Source organism: Lissotriton vulgaris, chromosome 8 (genome assembly GCF_964263255.1).
Source record: "Lissotriton vulgaris chromosome 8, aLisVul1.2, whole genome shotgun sequence".
NCBI lineage: Eukaryota > Metazoa > Chordata > Amphibia > Caudata > Salamandridae > Lissotriton > Lissotriton vulgaris.
In genome coordinates, this window is record NC_141696.1 from 511,400,157 (window position 1) to 511,415,941 (window position 15,785).

General features: G+C 44.7%; 1 protein-coding gene across 2 annotated transcripts in view; it reads left to right on the forward strand.

The window, feature by feature from the left end:
• The window catches only part of CTPS2 (CTP synthase 2), a 1,454,337-nt gene that overhangs the window by 407,149 nt on the left and 1,031,403 nt on the right, over positions 1 to 15,785 (forward strand). For both annotated transcript variants that reach the window (XM_086934328.1, XM_086934329.1), the window contains exon 7: positions 2,079 to 2,159. In XM_086934328.1, the coding sequence (XP_086790454.1) occupies positions 2,079 to 2,159 (81 nt within the window). The remainder of the gene's footprint in view (positions 1 to 2,078; positions 2,160 to 15,785) is intronic.

Consider the following 15,785-nt stretch of genomic DNA (forward strand, 5'->3'; position numbering starts at 1 on the left):
GGTTCTGCAAGTGCTGCAAGTGCTGCTGGAGTACCTAAAAAATCAGCACCAAAGCAAAAGTAAATCTGACCTTATGTAATGTTATCTGGTCCTCATTTAAAGTACTCTAATACCCCTGGGCCTAGTTTGTGCTACCTAAAATTTCAAAAAAAGCCAGCAGGGGTGACCCAAACTTTGGAGTGGTGCACCACTCGTTATTACAAGACGGTTGGTCAAAAAGTCAATAAGTCATATGTTATAGTTGGAATTGTCTTGATCAATCCTTTATTTTCAAAAGTGTCCAAATACAAAAAAGCCAGACAACGTGTTTCGTTCATATACAAAGAACTTCTTCAGGGTATACAATGACGGTCCTGGGAGGGACAATAGAAAAGCTGTTTGGGCCTTCTTGATAAGGGCCAGATAGTGGTGAGTCTGATAACTCTAAAGAAAGGGACCGTCCGCATCGGGTGTGGGAAAAATTGAAGAAGCAGTCGCTAGCTTCCCTATCGGAATCCAAGAAGCTGAATCAAGGATTTCCCAATTAGAGGACCAAATGAATGCCATGCACCAGCAAGTCAATACGGCGGCGCAAGACAAAATAACCCTGGAGAACAAAATTGAAGAACTAGAAAATCACTCGCGTCATTTAAATCTTCGGATTGTGGGGCCAACACTTTGCAATGGGTGGATTCATTTATCAAGCAAAAGGGGCTCCCAGAATTCTCCGGATGGAAGTAGAAGGATGAAGTGGAGTGAGAGTAAGTTGACGCACAGTGAGAGTAAGTTGACGCACAGTGAGAGGATGGCGAGTTCAGGAAAGAGTAAAAGTAAGATAATGCCGAAATAGAGCAGGGTGAGGTGAGAGATCTATGAGGGTGAAGTGGAGAAAGAAAGAGCAGGGCACAGCAGGGAAACAGGTGGATAAGGCAGAGAGAGTAGGATGAGATGAAGAGAGTGAGGTGGGGGGAAGTAGAGAGTGAGGTGAACGGGACAGCAGAGTGAAGTCAGGAAAGAGGAGTGCAAGACAGAGAGAAAGAAGGGTGAGGCAGGCACATCTGAAGAGAGAAAACCATGGGTTTTGTACCTCTGGAAAAACACAGTCAAAACTAGTAGTCTGAGCATGGCAGTAGGTATGATAGCCAGCTCACATCCGTACAAGACCATCCAGCATGCCCAGACTCAGCTCTCAGACACTGCGAGACTCTTGATATCTCGACTGATGTTTATGGCCAACCTATTCATCTTCAGGGCCCTCCCAGATCCTACTTCCTAGAGCCGGGTCTGGTGTGAGTGCCTTAAACATCCTTTGTAACATCTAAGGAGAACCTGATTACTTCTAAGTGCAGACAGTGCACTGCGACCGACCTCTTTATGCATCAGGCTTAGAACCTCTGGGTGAGTGGGGGAGTACAGGAAGGCAGTCAAGTGGTGAGTGTATATAATGTTTTGCAGGACATGTTAAGCATCACTTTCCCTACAGTCTCTCCACTCTCTCCCCACTGAGGAACTGACTCACAAAAAGTGGAGAAAGTCTGAAATCTGCTTTGTAGGGCTACCTCTACATTTGAGGCGAATTTCTGAAACCGTTTTAATACTCAAAGAATTTCTAAAAAATGCCCTGCAAAACTAGCACAATCATAGTTTTTCAGAAGTATGCACATATGTCGATGTATTGCTACATGCAGGAATATAAGCAGGGGTATGGATTTGCTTATAGAAATGAGCCTTCAATTATGTTATGTTTCTCCATGAAAAAATATGTTTCCCCATGGAGACACCCCTTTCCCATTGTTTACATTAAATAAAGAAGGTACATTAAATTAAATATGTGGATGTTTGCTCTCCTTTTCCACCCTTAAAGAACAATTATTCTTGCCCTTGATAGTAGATCAGTGTATGTATCCATGGTAGGAAATACTGAATATGAAAGTTTCAGTCTTTCACCAGTTTGTGATATGGACTCACCCAAGAATCTTGGGCTCTGACTGTTTGACCTTCTGTGATCTTCTGAACTTTATAGTTTTACATTTGGTTACACGTTCTCTTTAAGTCAGTTTTTTTGTTTTAAAGTTTCATTTACACATTTTTCTTTGCAGATCGTTTGTCGAAGTGCCAAGCCTGTTGAAATGCCTGTGAAAGAAAAAATCTCCATGTTTTGTCATGTGGAGCCTGAGCAGGTAAAAACTATTTAAGCAGCATTTTTTGTGATTATTTCAGTTATGGAGTGTGAGAAGTTGGCCTGATATGTGATATCCCCTATTCTAGTGGGCACCCTGTATCAGTCCAAACAACCCTTATGGTGATGGTTGTAAAGTCAACCTTATAGACCAGCTATCCTAGTGGTAGCATGGACAAAACAGTCTTAGGCTAATACTTCAGAGAACATGTGAAGCCAATTGCTTTACCAATTATAATCCATTGAATACCAAATGAAAGGAAACCACACAAGGTATACATCAAATATATATGTATTTATTACTTACACAACCCCTCTGCACTCTTTATGAGGTCATAGTTCGAGATACAGCACAAGTTACTCAATAAGCATACTATAAGTTGAACAAATACAATTCTGCCCTAGGGGCCTCACGAACCATATACTAAGTAAGTGGTATAAGAACCACTTCAGGAAAGGTGAGTAGGCCTAGGGCTTAGGAAATTGCTGGGGCTACACTGAACAACCAAAGGTTAGGAAGTAGAAGTCCCACAGGATGCGTGTGCAGTGTCTAAACACACACGCGAGTTACCATAGACTTTCAATGGGAACATAAAAGTTACAAAGTAGTAGATTTCGGACACTTCCAGGTGAAGTACAGGAAACCCAGTTAAACTAGGACACTTGGACAGTTATTACCCACTGGAGCGCCGGAGTACTCGAGTTACCTCACCCAGGGAAGCCGGGTGGATAGGTTTTCTTTCGTGTCGGGTTTCGTCGATCAATCCTATGAAGAGCTGCAAGAAAGTGCTGCAAGCGACCAGGAGGAAAGTGTCCGGATGGATCCAAGGGTGGATCGGAGCAGTGAAGAACCTGAAAGCAGAGGGAACAGAGTCTGGGTCACTAGCCAGTGACCAGGAAGGAACCAGGAAGGAACCAGGCGATGTCGAGATGCAATCAGGTGAGGAGATGAAGCTTGTCTCTGCAGCCACGTAAACCAGGAGGCGTCGACGACGACCAGGAGCTGGATACGGACTTTCCCATGAAGGATCTAGCTGTTGGCGGTGTCGGCTTCCGGATCAGGGTCAACAAGCCTTGGCAAAGGCAATCTACGCAGGAAAGGAAGTTCTGCTTCTTGTTCAGACCAGCAAGGTCTGGGGAGCTTCCCCTTTACAGGAAAGCAGGAGCAAGCCCAGAGCAACCAGGCAAGCAGCGTTGTTTCAAAAGGATGTCTTCAGGAGGGCCACTAGCCAACGGGCTAGCAACCGTGAAGATGCTTCGATGAGAAATGCAGGCGCAGGCCCCACGCAGCACTCGTGGAGTGTGGAGGGCTGAGTTTCGGTGCACTTACTGCTCAGGGTTGGGGCTTCTCAATCCCCAATGCACAACTTTGAGGACGCCTCAGAAGCTGCACAGTTAGCAAAAAGCAGGTACTGCAGGAGGTCCGGGCCCACGTCTTTCGTGTCGTCCACGGGTCTCAGCTTAGCTGTGGATGTGGGTCGGAGTCAGAGAAGTCTGGAAGTCTAGAGGCTGCGTCGCTAAGTCTTCGGGTTCTGGCAGGAGCATTGACAAAGCAAACAGGCAAGTAACTGTTGGTGCCAGTTGGCACAGGATGGTCACTCCTTGACCACAAGGGAGATGTCTTCAGTCTTCCAGTCGAAATGGAACATCGAAGGTCCAAGAGTTTGTTTCAGAGTTTCTTCCAGGATAATCTAATGTCTCTAGACACAGCTCCTAACTTTATACTAATCTAAGGGGCTGGATTACCTGCTAGGTCCCTCCTATGGGTGGAACCTGAGAAGGGGGTGGTTACACCCCTTTCTCTTTGTTCAGTATCGCACCAGAGCTGGGACTGGAGTGCCCCAGCAACTGGTTTGAACCGGGCTATGCATGGAGCACCTTGTGGGCCCCAGGCAGTGTCTGGAAACAGCAGTTTCCATTGAACCCACCCTGCCTCAATCCACTACAGGCTGTGTGGGGAAGTGCCAGCACCTCCCTTGACAGGAAACCTATTGTTCAGGCCTTTCCCTGCTGGAGTTTCGTCCAGCAGCAGGAGGTCAGACTGGTGTCTGTGGCAGCAGCATCCATTTTGTGATGCTGAGGCTCTGTTTAACTTTAACCGGGTAAAGCAGTAACTACATGTCTTCTCCCTCTAGAAGGGTGGAATGCTACCCCTGCCGCCAGGACTGGTTGGGGGGGGTAGTATTCCAAAGTGTTTGGCACCTTACACAACATGTTTTGATAAAGCCAAACCAAAGTTAGCATTAACAGCGAGGATTATAATGCACTTAAGAATATATGGTGTGGCTATATCATAGAACAGCTATAAGGACATGGTTCAGAAAGCTGCAGACAGGCTCAGTTCAAGCTAGAGCACAATCTCACATAAAACCAAGCACTCTGCCTTCAGGATTGTCAAGGCCTGCCATAGGAGTGACTTATAGGTATATATGTGTCTATATATAAGGGTAGATATAAGAATACTATATCTAAGCAAGGGGTGATTACACCACCTTGCCCAAGCTGAGTGTTTAGCCTGTGGTGTCAGTTTGGATGGCCAGCCAGGGGTGGCATAATACATGCTGCAGCCCCTGGTAGGCCTTGGATGCACCTATGTCCTGGGTACCTATAGTGGAGAAGTGTGGCTCAATGGTTAGAGCGGCAGACCCTGATGCAGAGGTCTAGCCCGGGACCAGGGTTCAATTCCCCGCCTCGGCGGGTCTTGGGCTAAAAAATTCCACGGACCTGATAATTTTCGCCTCAGTGCCTATTCCAATCATGGAGTCCAACTCTGCAACTCTGGGCAATAGCTTGCTTAATCTCCACAACGGCCCCCACAACGCTAAGGATGCCTGGCCTCCACCCTGGGGGTGCCCAGGAGTGGACGCCTCACAGGGAAAGCCAGGGTGGGTTCCACAGCGGTATTCGTACAAGTGCCTTGAGACCCTTGCGGGTGAGTAGTGCGCTATACAAGTATCAATTTACATTTACATCTGTAACTCCTTGCAACAGGATGCGTCATACTGTAAATATGACGCATGCATCATGTCGCTAGGAGGGCGCACTGAGAAGTGACGCATCGCTGCTTTCATGCAGCGATGCGTCACTTCTCATAAATGAGGCCCCTAGTGTCCAACAACATTATCTGGAGCAAGCAAGAGAGATGATGGAAAGGAAAAGTAACATCACCTTTAAGAGAAAAAATAAAACAGGTCAGGAATTTGCAGCAAAATGAAGGTTAGAAGTTGGAAGATTAAGGAAAGTAGAAGAGATAAAGTGGGGGTAGAGGCGCTGGATGGAAATTATGAAAAGGAAGAGGAATGCGAGATGGCACAGGAGAAAAAAAGTAAAGTTAGAAAGAATTGAAAAATTGAGAAAGCTGGGAAAAGGGTGAAGACCGATGAGAAGAAAGGGGTAAATTAATAGAATGGGACAAGTAATGAAATGAGGAAGGAAGGAGGGAAGGTGAAAGAAGATTAAAGAGGTGGAAAGGAGGAGGTGGGAGGGGATAACAGAATGAAGAGAAAGGAGAGTGATAGAAAGGGGAAGAGAATGAAAGAGAGGGAGAAGAAGAGAAGGGAGGAGAGTGAGAGTGAGAGGGAGAGAAAAGACAGGAGAAAGGGCATTACGAAGAATTATGGAGTATGGGATGAGCCTTCCCTTCCCTTCCCTTTTCCCTTCACTCAGGCACCGACAGCTGTGGGGTTTTTAATGATTTTGTTGTAATTGCTTCATCTATTTATTTGTTACAATATCCGTTTTGCAAAATGCCAAACAGCGGAAGACAGACACAAACAGAGAGAGAGAGATACACGCAGAGGCATTAATACAGCAACCTGTACAGAGACTCGAGAGAGAGAGAGAGAGACACACACAAAGCAAGACAGCCAAAAAGAAAACAAGCTGATGTGGCGGGGTAGGCCAACCTGCCAAGAAGCGTTAGGTTTCTACCATTTCATCAGGATGATGGGCAAAGCCCAGTAAATAGCAATCATACTGGAGGGGCAGGCAAGTGTCACCTTATTCAGAGTCCCTGTGATTTACGACAGTCTGCCACACAGTGATAAGCGGACCGAAAAAAAAGTGCTCACACTGAATTGTGCCAACACTGAAAGAAAAGCATCTTTGTGAGAAGATTTATTTACCATCCAAGCATCGTGAATTATATAAAGTTAACATTTTATTGTGAAAAGCACAGCTGCTGACACCCTCTTCTCGCACTTACTTGGAAGAGGTGTAGTGATTTCTTTATCTTGTTTTCGAGAAAAGGAAGAAAGCTTACTGGCAAACTGAAACCGGACATTGGCAGATGTATATAGTGCTGATAACAGGATGGAATCAACACATTATAACAAGCAGGGAAAAGCAGTCGAAAAGGAAATGCAACAAGATATTTATGAGGGAGGGGAGGATGACAGCGCAGGCGGCAACTTCGAGATGGATGGCAAAAGTTAATAGACATGAAAAGATGCTTAATAAACCCACAGCATGCCCCCTCAGAAATAAAACTCAGACAGGTACAACAAAGAACTACTTGTTTAATTTACCCGGTTGCCATAAGGAATACTCACGCTTCTCTGTAATAGTTCTGTCATACAGTAGCGGCTCCTCGAGCAGGGCTCGAGTCGGGGTACCACGTGGGTAGACGGCGTCCCCCCACTTTTTTTTACCGGGAGCTCGATAACTGGAGCAAATAGAGCCACACATTCACTCTTTGGCCTCTCTGGGGCGAGATCGGAGCCCATTCAGAACGCTGCTCACGCACTAGCTTCTCTGATGCAATCGCATGATCGCATCTAAGGGGTGAGCGAGGGGAGGCAATGAGTCTGATGGTGCAAGACACCTTTCGTGACGTCACTTCCTGTCATGAAGTCAGCTTCCCCCCACTTCTTTTTTTAGGACTTGCGCCCTGTCCTCGAGGGAGTGCTGCTAGTGGTGGGGCGGGGTGGGGGGTAGGGGGTAGTAAACTCCGGAATTGGGCCGAACGGAGTGGAGTACAGAAATAAATAAATAAAACAAATTACATTGCGCACTGCATTGCCGATTTGGCGTTGCAGCGTGCGCAATTCAATTTGTTTTAATTATTTATTTCTGTACTCAACTCTGTTCAGCCCAATTCCGGAGTTTACTACCCTCCACCCTGCCCCACCCCTAACCCACCTCCCCGCAGCACTCCCTCGAGGAGCCGCTACTGCTGTCATACATCGAGAAGCAATTATTCACCAATTCCAGGCTGGGAGACCATAATTATACTTCCAAGCCATACGGCCACTGTCATTGACGTGCAGCCCTCACGATATTGATGTAAAAAGACAGCAGTGGCTCTAAAGAACATCCTGTGGGCCCTTTGATATGGCAGGCACCATTACAGAGAGAGGATGGATGTGGATTGTAAAAAGACTTCTTTGGCAGAAATGCATAAACCATTACCATCTTACTTGGAACATTGGATAAAAGAGGACAAGACTAGCCCGAACGTTGCTCTAAAAGCGACCGGAAGAAGGAAGTAGTGAGAAATAAATGAGTTGTAAAAGCATGAAGTGCAAGTGAATGACAAACTCTAGACCACTCAATGTCACTGTGGGCAGTACAGTTGGCAAAGGCTTCATATAAATTTAAAAAATTTTAACCCACGCAGATGCCACGCCCTCAACAAATAAATACGATTTCAGGGGATAGTTTAGAAAGGAAAAAGGGCTACGTGTACTTCACTACTCCAAATAAAAATGAATGCACAACAGTTTATATAAGGAAATACCTTAGGGGGGGGGTAACGTTTAAATGCTAGTGTGTTGCAGTAACACACAATCTTATCATACCTATTATTGAAAATGTCCCACTGCAACATGGCTCCCGTTTAGGATGGCCGTAGTCATGCCTAAAAACAAGACGTCAACAAGCCCAATCCTTCTTAAAAGGAAGCACAAAACCAAATGAATATCCTACCGAACAAAGCCCAACTGCTGATCGACATCGTAAATTGCAAAAAGGCTAAAAAAACACAAGTGAAGGAGCTGCAGGCACAGCTCATGGGTGAAAGCACTAACATAACTGTGGCATGAAGAGGAGGTGGAAGGGAGAAATGCTATAGTAAAATGTAAGCAACAATGGCGCTGAACACCAAGAAAAAATTGTCCACCAAAGAACAGATAAAGAACCATAGCGGAATGAGACAGTACTAAGTCCCTGCTCTGTAGGAGGAACAGAAGAGAGAAAGGAGGAACAAACAGGCAGGACTGACCACTAGCAAGCAAGGATTTTTAAAGGACACTGACATAGACAAATGAAAAGCAATGCCAAGAAAGGGGATGAACGCGTAGTCCACAGACCGATTACAGCAGGTCTTGAAGAGACAGCTCATGCGCTGTCTAGCTTGACCTAAAAAGGTATTTACTCGGATGCTGGGAGCATCTACAAAAAGTGTTTGCACTTCAATGGGGTATCGCGTAGGAAGGTGGTAAAACCAGGCTGCTGGACAGAGCAGCCTATAGGCGGAGTACCACAGCAAGGGTAGATTCAGATTTAGGTTGCAGAAGTAAGTTATATATTTTTACTGGAGGGAGCATGTCAGTTTTCTTTTACCCAAATATAGGACAGAGATCTATAAGCTTTCCTCCAGGAGCAGAGAGCTCCAGGGTTTGGCACCCCAACCATAAACAGAAGAGCGAACACAGGTGAATACACTGCCCCTTATATCCCGTATCGCACATTAACTACAGTATGCTTTCTGGCATTGGTTAGGGTTCAGCAGGTGAGTGAGCAATCTTGCACATGCTGCTGCTTATTTTTATCACAAACTTTTGATACCTCAAAGTCTGCATGAAAAGATGTCCCCCTTTGATTCTAGCACATGTGGTGCCCCATGTAACAGGCCTTTTTGGAGGCAGGGGCATAGCTTCTGGGGAGTTTTGGGGTTTACCACCCTCAAATAAATTCATTCTTGGCTTGGTATTTGGACCGGGGGGTTCTGATTCAGGTCTTCTATGTTTGTGTCGGTTTTTCTTCTCATCCTAATTTCACTAAGAGGTTTTAACTTGTTACATTTTTGGATCAGGAATGTAAGTATATTTTAGCCCAAATTTATAAAGAGTTTGCATTGGGGTTGCTTCACTTTTTTGACGCAGCCCTGATGAAAAAACCTTTTTGGTATTTACAAAGTCACACAAATTTCAGTTTACAGGGCTTTGTAAGACAAGCATTAGCATAGCCAATCGGTCTCGGCAATTAAATTGCCTATTTGCAGAGATGTTCAGGAAGAGTCCCTCTGCTGCATTGTAATACATGATTATAATAGGGTTGTCCGCACCTCAATACATTACTGGACACACACACAGCTCTGCAGCCGGTGCGTAACCCACTGAGCTGCATTACAACTCCATACATTTGTGTATGGGAGAACATGAAATTTGAACTTTTCAACCAAGAGTAACAAAGACAGTGAAAAAAGAAAGAAAACTAGCCTAGCAATTATAATATTCATACGGTTTGCATAGGTGCAAATAAACCTGTTAGCAACCAGACAATACCAATATTTACATAGCGCCTAGCTCTCGCAGCTTTGACATCTCCTGGTCTGTAATAGGTGTCTCAACCACTGTCCCTAATCATGGGAATGGCTCGTGGAGACAAGTAAACTTGCAGTGGCATGTTACGTTCTGCCTGCTGCACCCTAGCAGGTGCCGGGGCTGACACATGCTACACATAGCTGGCCAAGCCTGAGGGGGAGTGGGGGTCAAAACGTAATCCCATCACAGAGCTGAAACAATAGGAAAAACCAAAAGGAAGGAAAACCGTTGGACCATGAATAGAAAACAGCAGATAACTGACCCCCCCCCCACCTTTGAGGAAAGAACCAAAATGAAGGGAAACTGTTAGACCATGAAAGAAAACAGAATATACCTGCCCCACCCCATGCCCACCTTCCACCCATGCTGGGAAGCAAACCATACCCACACATGCCACAAGTGAGCACACCCAATGCATGGCACCCTGCCAAACAAAGCCCCTGTGCCCACACTGGCGCTCTACAATGGCTCTCCATGAAACAGTCTTTCACAGTCACCTCACATGAAACGAGTCATAACAAGCGGAGACCTAAATAAATGCCACCAGGTTACCAGCCTTGGACTCTGTGACGTGACTGTGCTGAAAATGTGACAATGGCCTATTCTGAGATGTCCATTTAAATGCACTGTGATCACTCGGAGGACAACATCAGACACCGTTTAATTTTTGAGTATCACATTTCCAATCAAAAATGCTATGTTAATTTTCCCATCTTTCCGACCCAAAAGATGCCTGTTGAACAGTGTTTGAGCGAAACACATTTTACATGAACAAAGACACAAAAACATGAGAAAGAATAACATTTTTGGTATAGATTAAAAGTTGCTTCGGTCGGTTGCTTCGGTCCTGCGAGGATATGAGAGGATTCTGATTAATACAAATAACATGAAAGACCTTTACAAAGACCTTTACAAAAGAATGTATATTAAAAGCTGTTCAATTCACCCATACACTCGTATTAACATCACTAGTAAGATATGGAAGAAAAATGGAAAAGGAAACATTTGGTCAAAGGCCATGTGAGAGGACCTGAGAATACAGGTAGCTTGTCTCCTTTCTGGTAAAGAATTGGCTTGGTAGTTTAGTCTGCCCTGTTCCCATGATGCACTGGGCCAGGGACAGACTGATTTGCATATAGCCAGGTTCTGAGCTGGGATGGGGCAGTGAGATAAATAACGGTGATGGATCAAGCCCTGATCTTTGGACTGGGTAAGAGTGGTCTGCTCAATTCAGACACTCTGTTCATCACCACCCCCTTTTGTAAATCGATTTTGGCCACTACAGGTGTGGCAGGGTATACTCAGACATGAGTCCCTTTCTCACTGCTCCATCAGGATTCAAGCAAGCCGGGCCGAAGACGGCTGAAATGCCAGAAACCGGTCCCCGGTAGCTTGTCTCCTTTCTGGTAAAGAATTGGCTTGGTAGTTTAGTCTGCCCTGTTCCCATGATGCACTGGGCCAGGGACAGACTGATTTGCATATAGCCAGGTTCTGAGCTGGGATGGGGCAGTGAGATAAATAACGGTGATGGATCAAGCCCTGATCTTTGGACTGGGTAAGAGTGGTCTGCTCAATTCAGACACTCTGTTCATCACCACCCCCTTTTGTAAATCGATTTTGGCCACTATAGGTGTGGCAGGGTATACTCAGACATGAGTCCCTTTCTCACTGCTCCATCAGGATTCAAGCAAGCCGGGCCGAAGACGGCTGAAATGCCAGAAACCGGTCCCCGGTAGCTTGTCTCCTTTCTGGTAAAGAATTGGCTTGGTAGTTTAGTCTGCCCTGTTCCCATGATGCACTGGGCCAGGGACAGACTGATTTGCATATAGCCAGGTTCTGAGCTGGGATGGGGCAGTGAGATAAATAACGGTGATGGATCAAGCCCTGATCTTTGGACTGGGTAAGAGTGGTCTGCTCAATTCAGACACTCTGTTCATCACCACCCCCTTTTGTAAATCGATTTTGGCCACTATAGGTGTGGCAGAGTATACTCAGACATGAGTCCCTTTCTCACTGCTCCATCAGGATTCAAGCAAGCCGGGCCGAAGACGGCTGAAATGCCAGAAACCGGTCCCTGGTAGCTTGTCTCCTTTCTGGTAAAGAATTGGCTTGGTAGTTTAGTCTGCCCTGTTCCCATGATGCACTGGGCCAGGGACAGACTGATTTGCATATAGCCAGGTTCTGAGCTGGGATGGGGCAGTGAGATAAATAACGGTGATGGATCAAGCCCTGATCTTTGGACTGGGTAAGAGTGGTCTGCTCAATTCAGACACTCTGTTCATCACCACCCCCTTTTGTAAATCTGAGAATACATAGAGTCTTTGTAAAAAATGCAATCCAGCCTCGTTTGCACGTGCACAGGGGGTCGTTCTAGTTCACAGAGCTGCACTGTGCGAGCCTATTCGTTAATACATTCATAATATTTACAAACCTGTTTGTACACAGGAACGCACAAGGTAAGAACAGATTTAACCAGGATCCATGCAAGCGACACATGCCAACATTTGGTAACACTCAAGTAGCGACTAAGGGGGGCAGGTATGTGCAGGGGGTCAACTTACTCCATATACTTGCAAAGGTGGGGAAAATAATACATTTTGGCATAGCCCAAGGTCTGTGGAACAACAATACTGTGTTTTCTAAATCCCTCTGGAGTGGTTACAGTTCTTGATTTATAGGAGAAAAGCAAAACTCAAGAAAACAAACATAGTGCAGGCAAAACAAGAGAGAAGCCTCTTTCCTAAAAAAAAGAGCGCTGTATGCTCTGGCGTGCAACAGATACAGAATAAAGTGCTACACAAAAGATTATATTAATAAGTGAAAAAATGCTTGCAGAAAAAAACGTTGCTGGCAGGCAGGCCTGTATGGAATTGCCGCTCTCGCTGCCCTCGCTGGCAAACTACCTAGCCTGAAGTGAGATATCATTCCTAACTTAATAATGGTTCCCATAAAAAGGTGCTTAGAGTTAGCATGCCGCACGTTCATGATCTCATCAGACTCATTCTGAGCTGTTCTCTGCAGTGCAGGGAGTACCACAGCAGAAGTGCACTCGGGGTACAGCCCATTCGGCTATCCAGCAGCCTGGACCTGAAAATACAAGGAACGGTGCGGATTAAGACAGGAGCCTCGTGAAAGCGCTCTTAAACAAATGTAAAAAGTTGTCCCGAAACAATGGATGAAAATGGCGTCTGCGAATGTTTATCATTAGTTGGCTGGTGCTCTTGGGACGGATTAAACAGCGAAACAGGCATGACTATGCATACCTTGATAAAAAGGGAGAACACAAATTGAAGCGATGGTGGTGCCCTTAAATGGAAAGCCTATGGACAGGCTGTGCACCCACTCAAAGTAGATACAGCATGTCTCTGTTCGAGGCAGTAAATGCACACTATTTAGAGCCGAGACCTGGAAAAGGAGCCAGAGGCAGAGGATTGAGCCTCCTTGCTTTACTTTGCGGCATGGGTGTTTCTGTGCATCCACCAATAGATTTCGACACAAACCCATATTTACATGGGTCTAGAGTTATAAAGATTTCAAGTCCTGGTTGCGTCCCATTTTTGGCACAGCCTAATGCAAAATGCTTTTTGGTATTTACAAAGACATGCAAATGTTGATTTGAGTGGCTTTGTAGGAAAGTAAAATGCACCGCATTGCGCTGCCTGGTGTCACTTTGCGTCAGGTGCACATTCCGTGGGTGGTGCATTGATAGTCCAGTGCAACCACCCATGGATTTTGACACAAATCCATATTTACAAAGACTTGTAGACAAAGGTATGTCTGCATGAGGCTGGTGTTATGAGGAGAAATAACTGTATTTACTCTTTACATGTGTGCTGCATTTAGCCACACACATGCAAAGAGGAAAAAACCTCAAAGAGTGTCAGTCAGTCAGTCAAACATATCTTTATTCGGTTAAGTTAAAACCATCAAAGTGCATGACATAGAGCATTAGAATTCGACAGTACTTTAATACATAATTCTTAAGCTGTGACAATATATTTAATAATTCATATACATTAGACACTCCTACTCAGGTCCTCGGGAGATAAATAACTATATAATATAAATATCTAAATTCATCAAATAATTAATTATTTACATAACAATATGTTAAAAAATACATGATGATAAATAAATAACCTTGTTTTAAAACACAGTCCACTCTATGACTCCACAGGCCTATTCCTACACCTTATTGCACCTGTTACATAACTTGCAACTACAAAACACACCAAGGGTGATGCCAGTATTTGTAGGTACACCAGCGCTGGCCTAACTTGGTTAACATTTTGTTTTTTTAGGAGGGGGATAATAAATTTCCTACGTAATGACGCATAAAAATCACAGAAAAATATCTTGTGAAAAATGTTCTGATCAGAGAAGTTGTCACAAGGACAAGGAATCAAAGATCCTTCTTTAAAAATCCTTTAGGGAAGGCTAATAGCCAGTGAGCCATATTATGCTCAAATCTAATTAAGACAAATAAATGAAAAGGTTTATTTATATAGGACAAATATGGCTGCAACTCTCTACCTATGCTCAATGTGACAAAGCTTCTCACTGTAGGTTTTACTAGTTCCCTATCCTCCCTTGTCGACATTGGTCTATCCAAAAACTGCCTTTTCAAGTCTCTGATAGCTGACTTACCCAGGGCTCTAGGGCTCAAAAAAAGGTCAGGACAGCCAGAGAGTCCATCGGAGACTTAATATAACGTACCCACGGTATATCTAATCCCTTGTCTAGCGAAATACAGTCTTGGATGATCAGCTGATTTAAGTTAGGGGATGGTTGCGCCCAAATTCCCAACCAGAATATCAGGGGGCTCGATCGCAATCTGGTCCGCAATAAAGCCAGCTCCTAGATCTTCATGAAGATTAAAAACAGGGGTAGAAGCCGGGAGCGACAACAATCTACTAAAAAAGGTATTTTCCGCCACCTGAATATCGCCGGATTCAGTATATCCCCATATTTCGCTCCCATAAGTCACCATAGGGATACACTTGGCGTTGTAAATCTTCATGAGGGCCGGTAGCGGTTTAGAGCCGATTCTTTTAGCAAAATCTACAATTGCTCCTGATGCTCTTGCTAGTGTGTTTCTTTTATTTAGGCGTTCCGCTAACCACATGCGCCTATCATCAAAAAGAACCCTCAAATATGGGAATGCAGGGACCTTTGTTAATTCCATTTTCTTACAGTAGAATTTGGCCTTCCTGGCTCAACCCGAGCCAATGGTCATAGAGTGTGACTTTTTAAAATTAGTGACCAGATCCAGAGAATCCATAAAATCAATAAAACAATCTGAAAGAGTTTGCAGTCCTCTCAAAGTCCTTGCCACCAAAACAGCATCGTCCGCATAGAGCAATGCTGGCATAATTTTTGTACCAGCTCTTGGGATGTCTTTACAATTGGAAGTCAAAACGGCCTCTAATTAATTGATATAGAGTGTAAACGACAGGGGTGCTAAAATGCATCCCTGTCTGACCCCTCTTTTAACGGCGCAAGAATCTGTGAGGCTACCGTCCTGGTTATAACGTACAGCGGCTGAGGTGTTCTCGTGAATAGCCGACAGAAAAGAAATCACATCTGCATCTAAGCAACTGCTATGGAGGGTAGCGCACAGTTTTGATTGATTAACGAGGTCAAAAGCTGAGGATAGATCCATAAAGGCCAGATGAAGATCACCATGCTTTGCTATTGTGTACTTCCCAATTATTAAATGAAGATTTAGACATTCACCCAATTTATTTATTTATTTATTTAACTTTTAAGGTGCTCAGCTACCCACAAAGGGTTTCCCGGGGCCAAGGAACAGAATTAAAGAAGGAAGAGAGAACAACACAAATCATTGCTGAAAGAGCCATGTCTTAAGTCCTTTGCAAAAACTGAGATAGAGAGTTTCAGTTTTCAGAGCAGTGGGAAGGGTATTCCAGATCTTCGGGCCTAAGTGGGAGAACGAGCGACCGCCCATTTTCACCAACTTAAACCGAGGAATTATAAAATCACCTTTGCAAGAAGATCTCAAAGAACGAGTGGGGCGATAAGCATGAATCTGCGCCCTGTTTGATCTTGAATATATAGCAGAG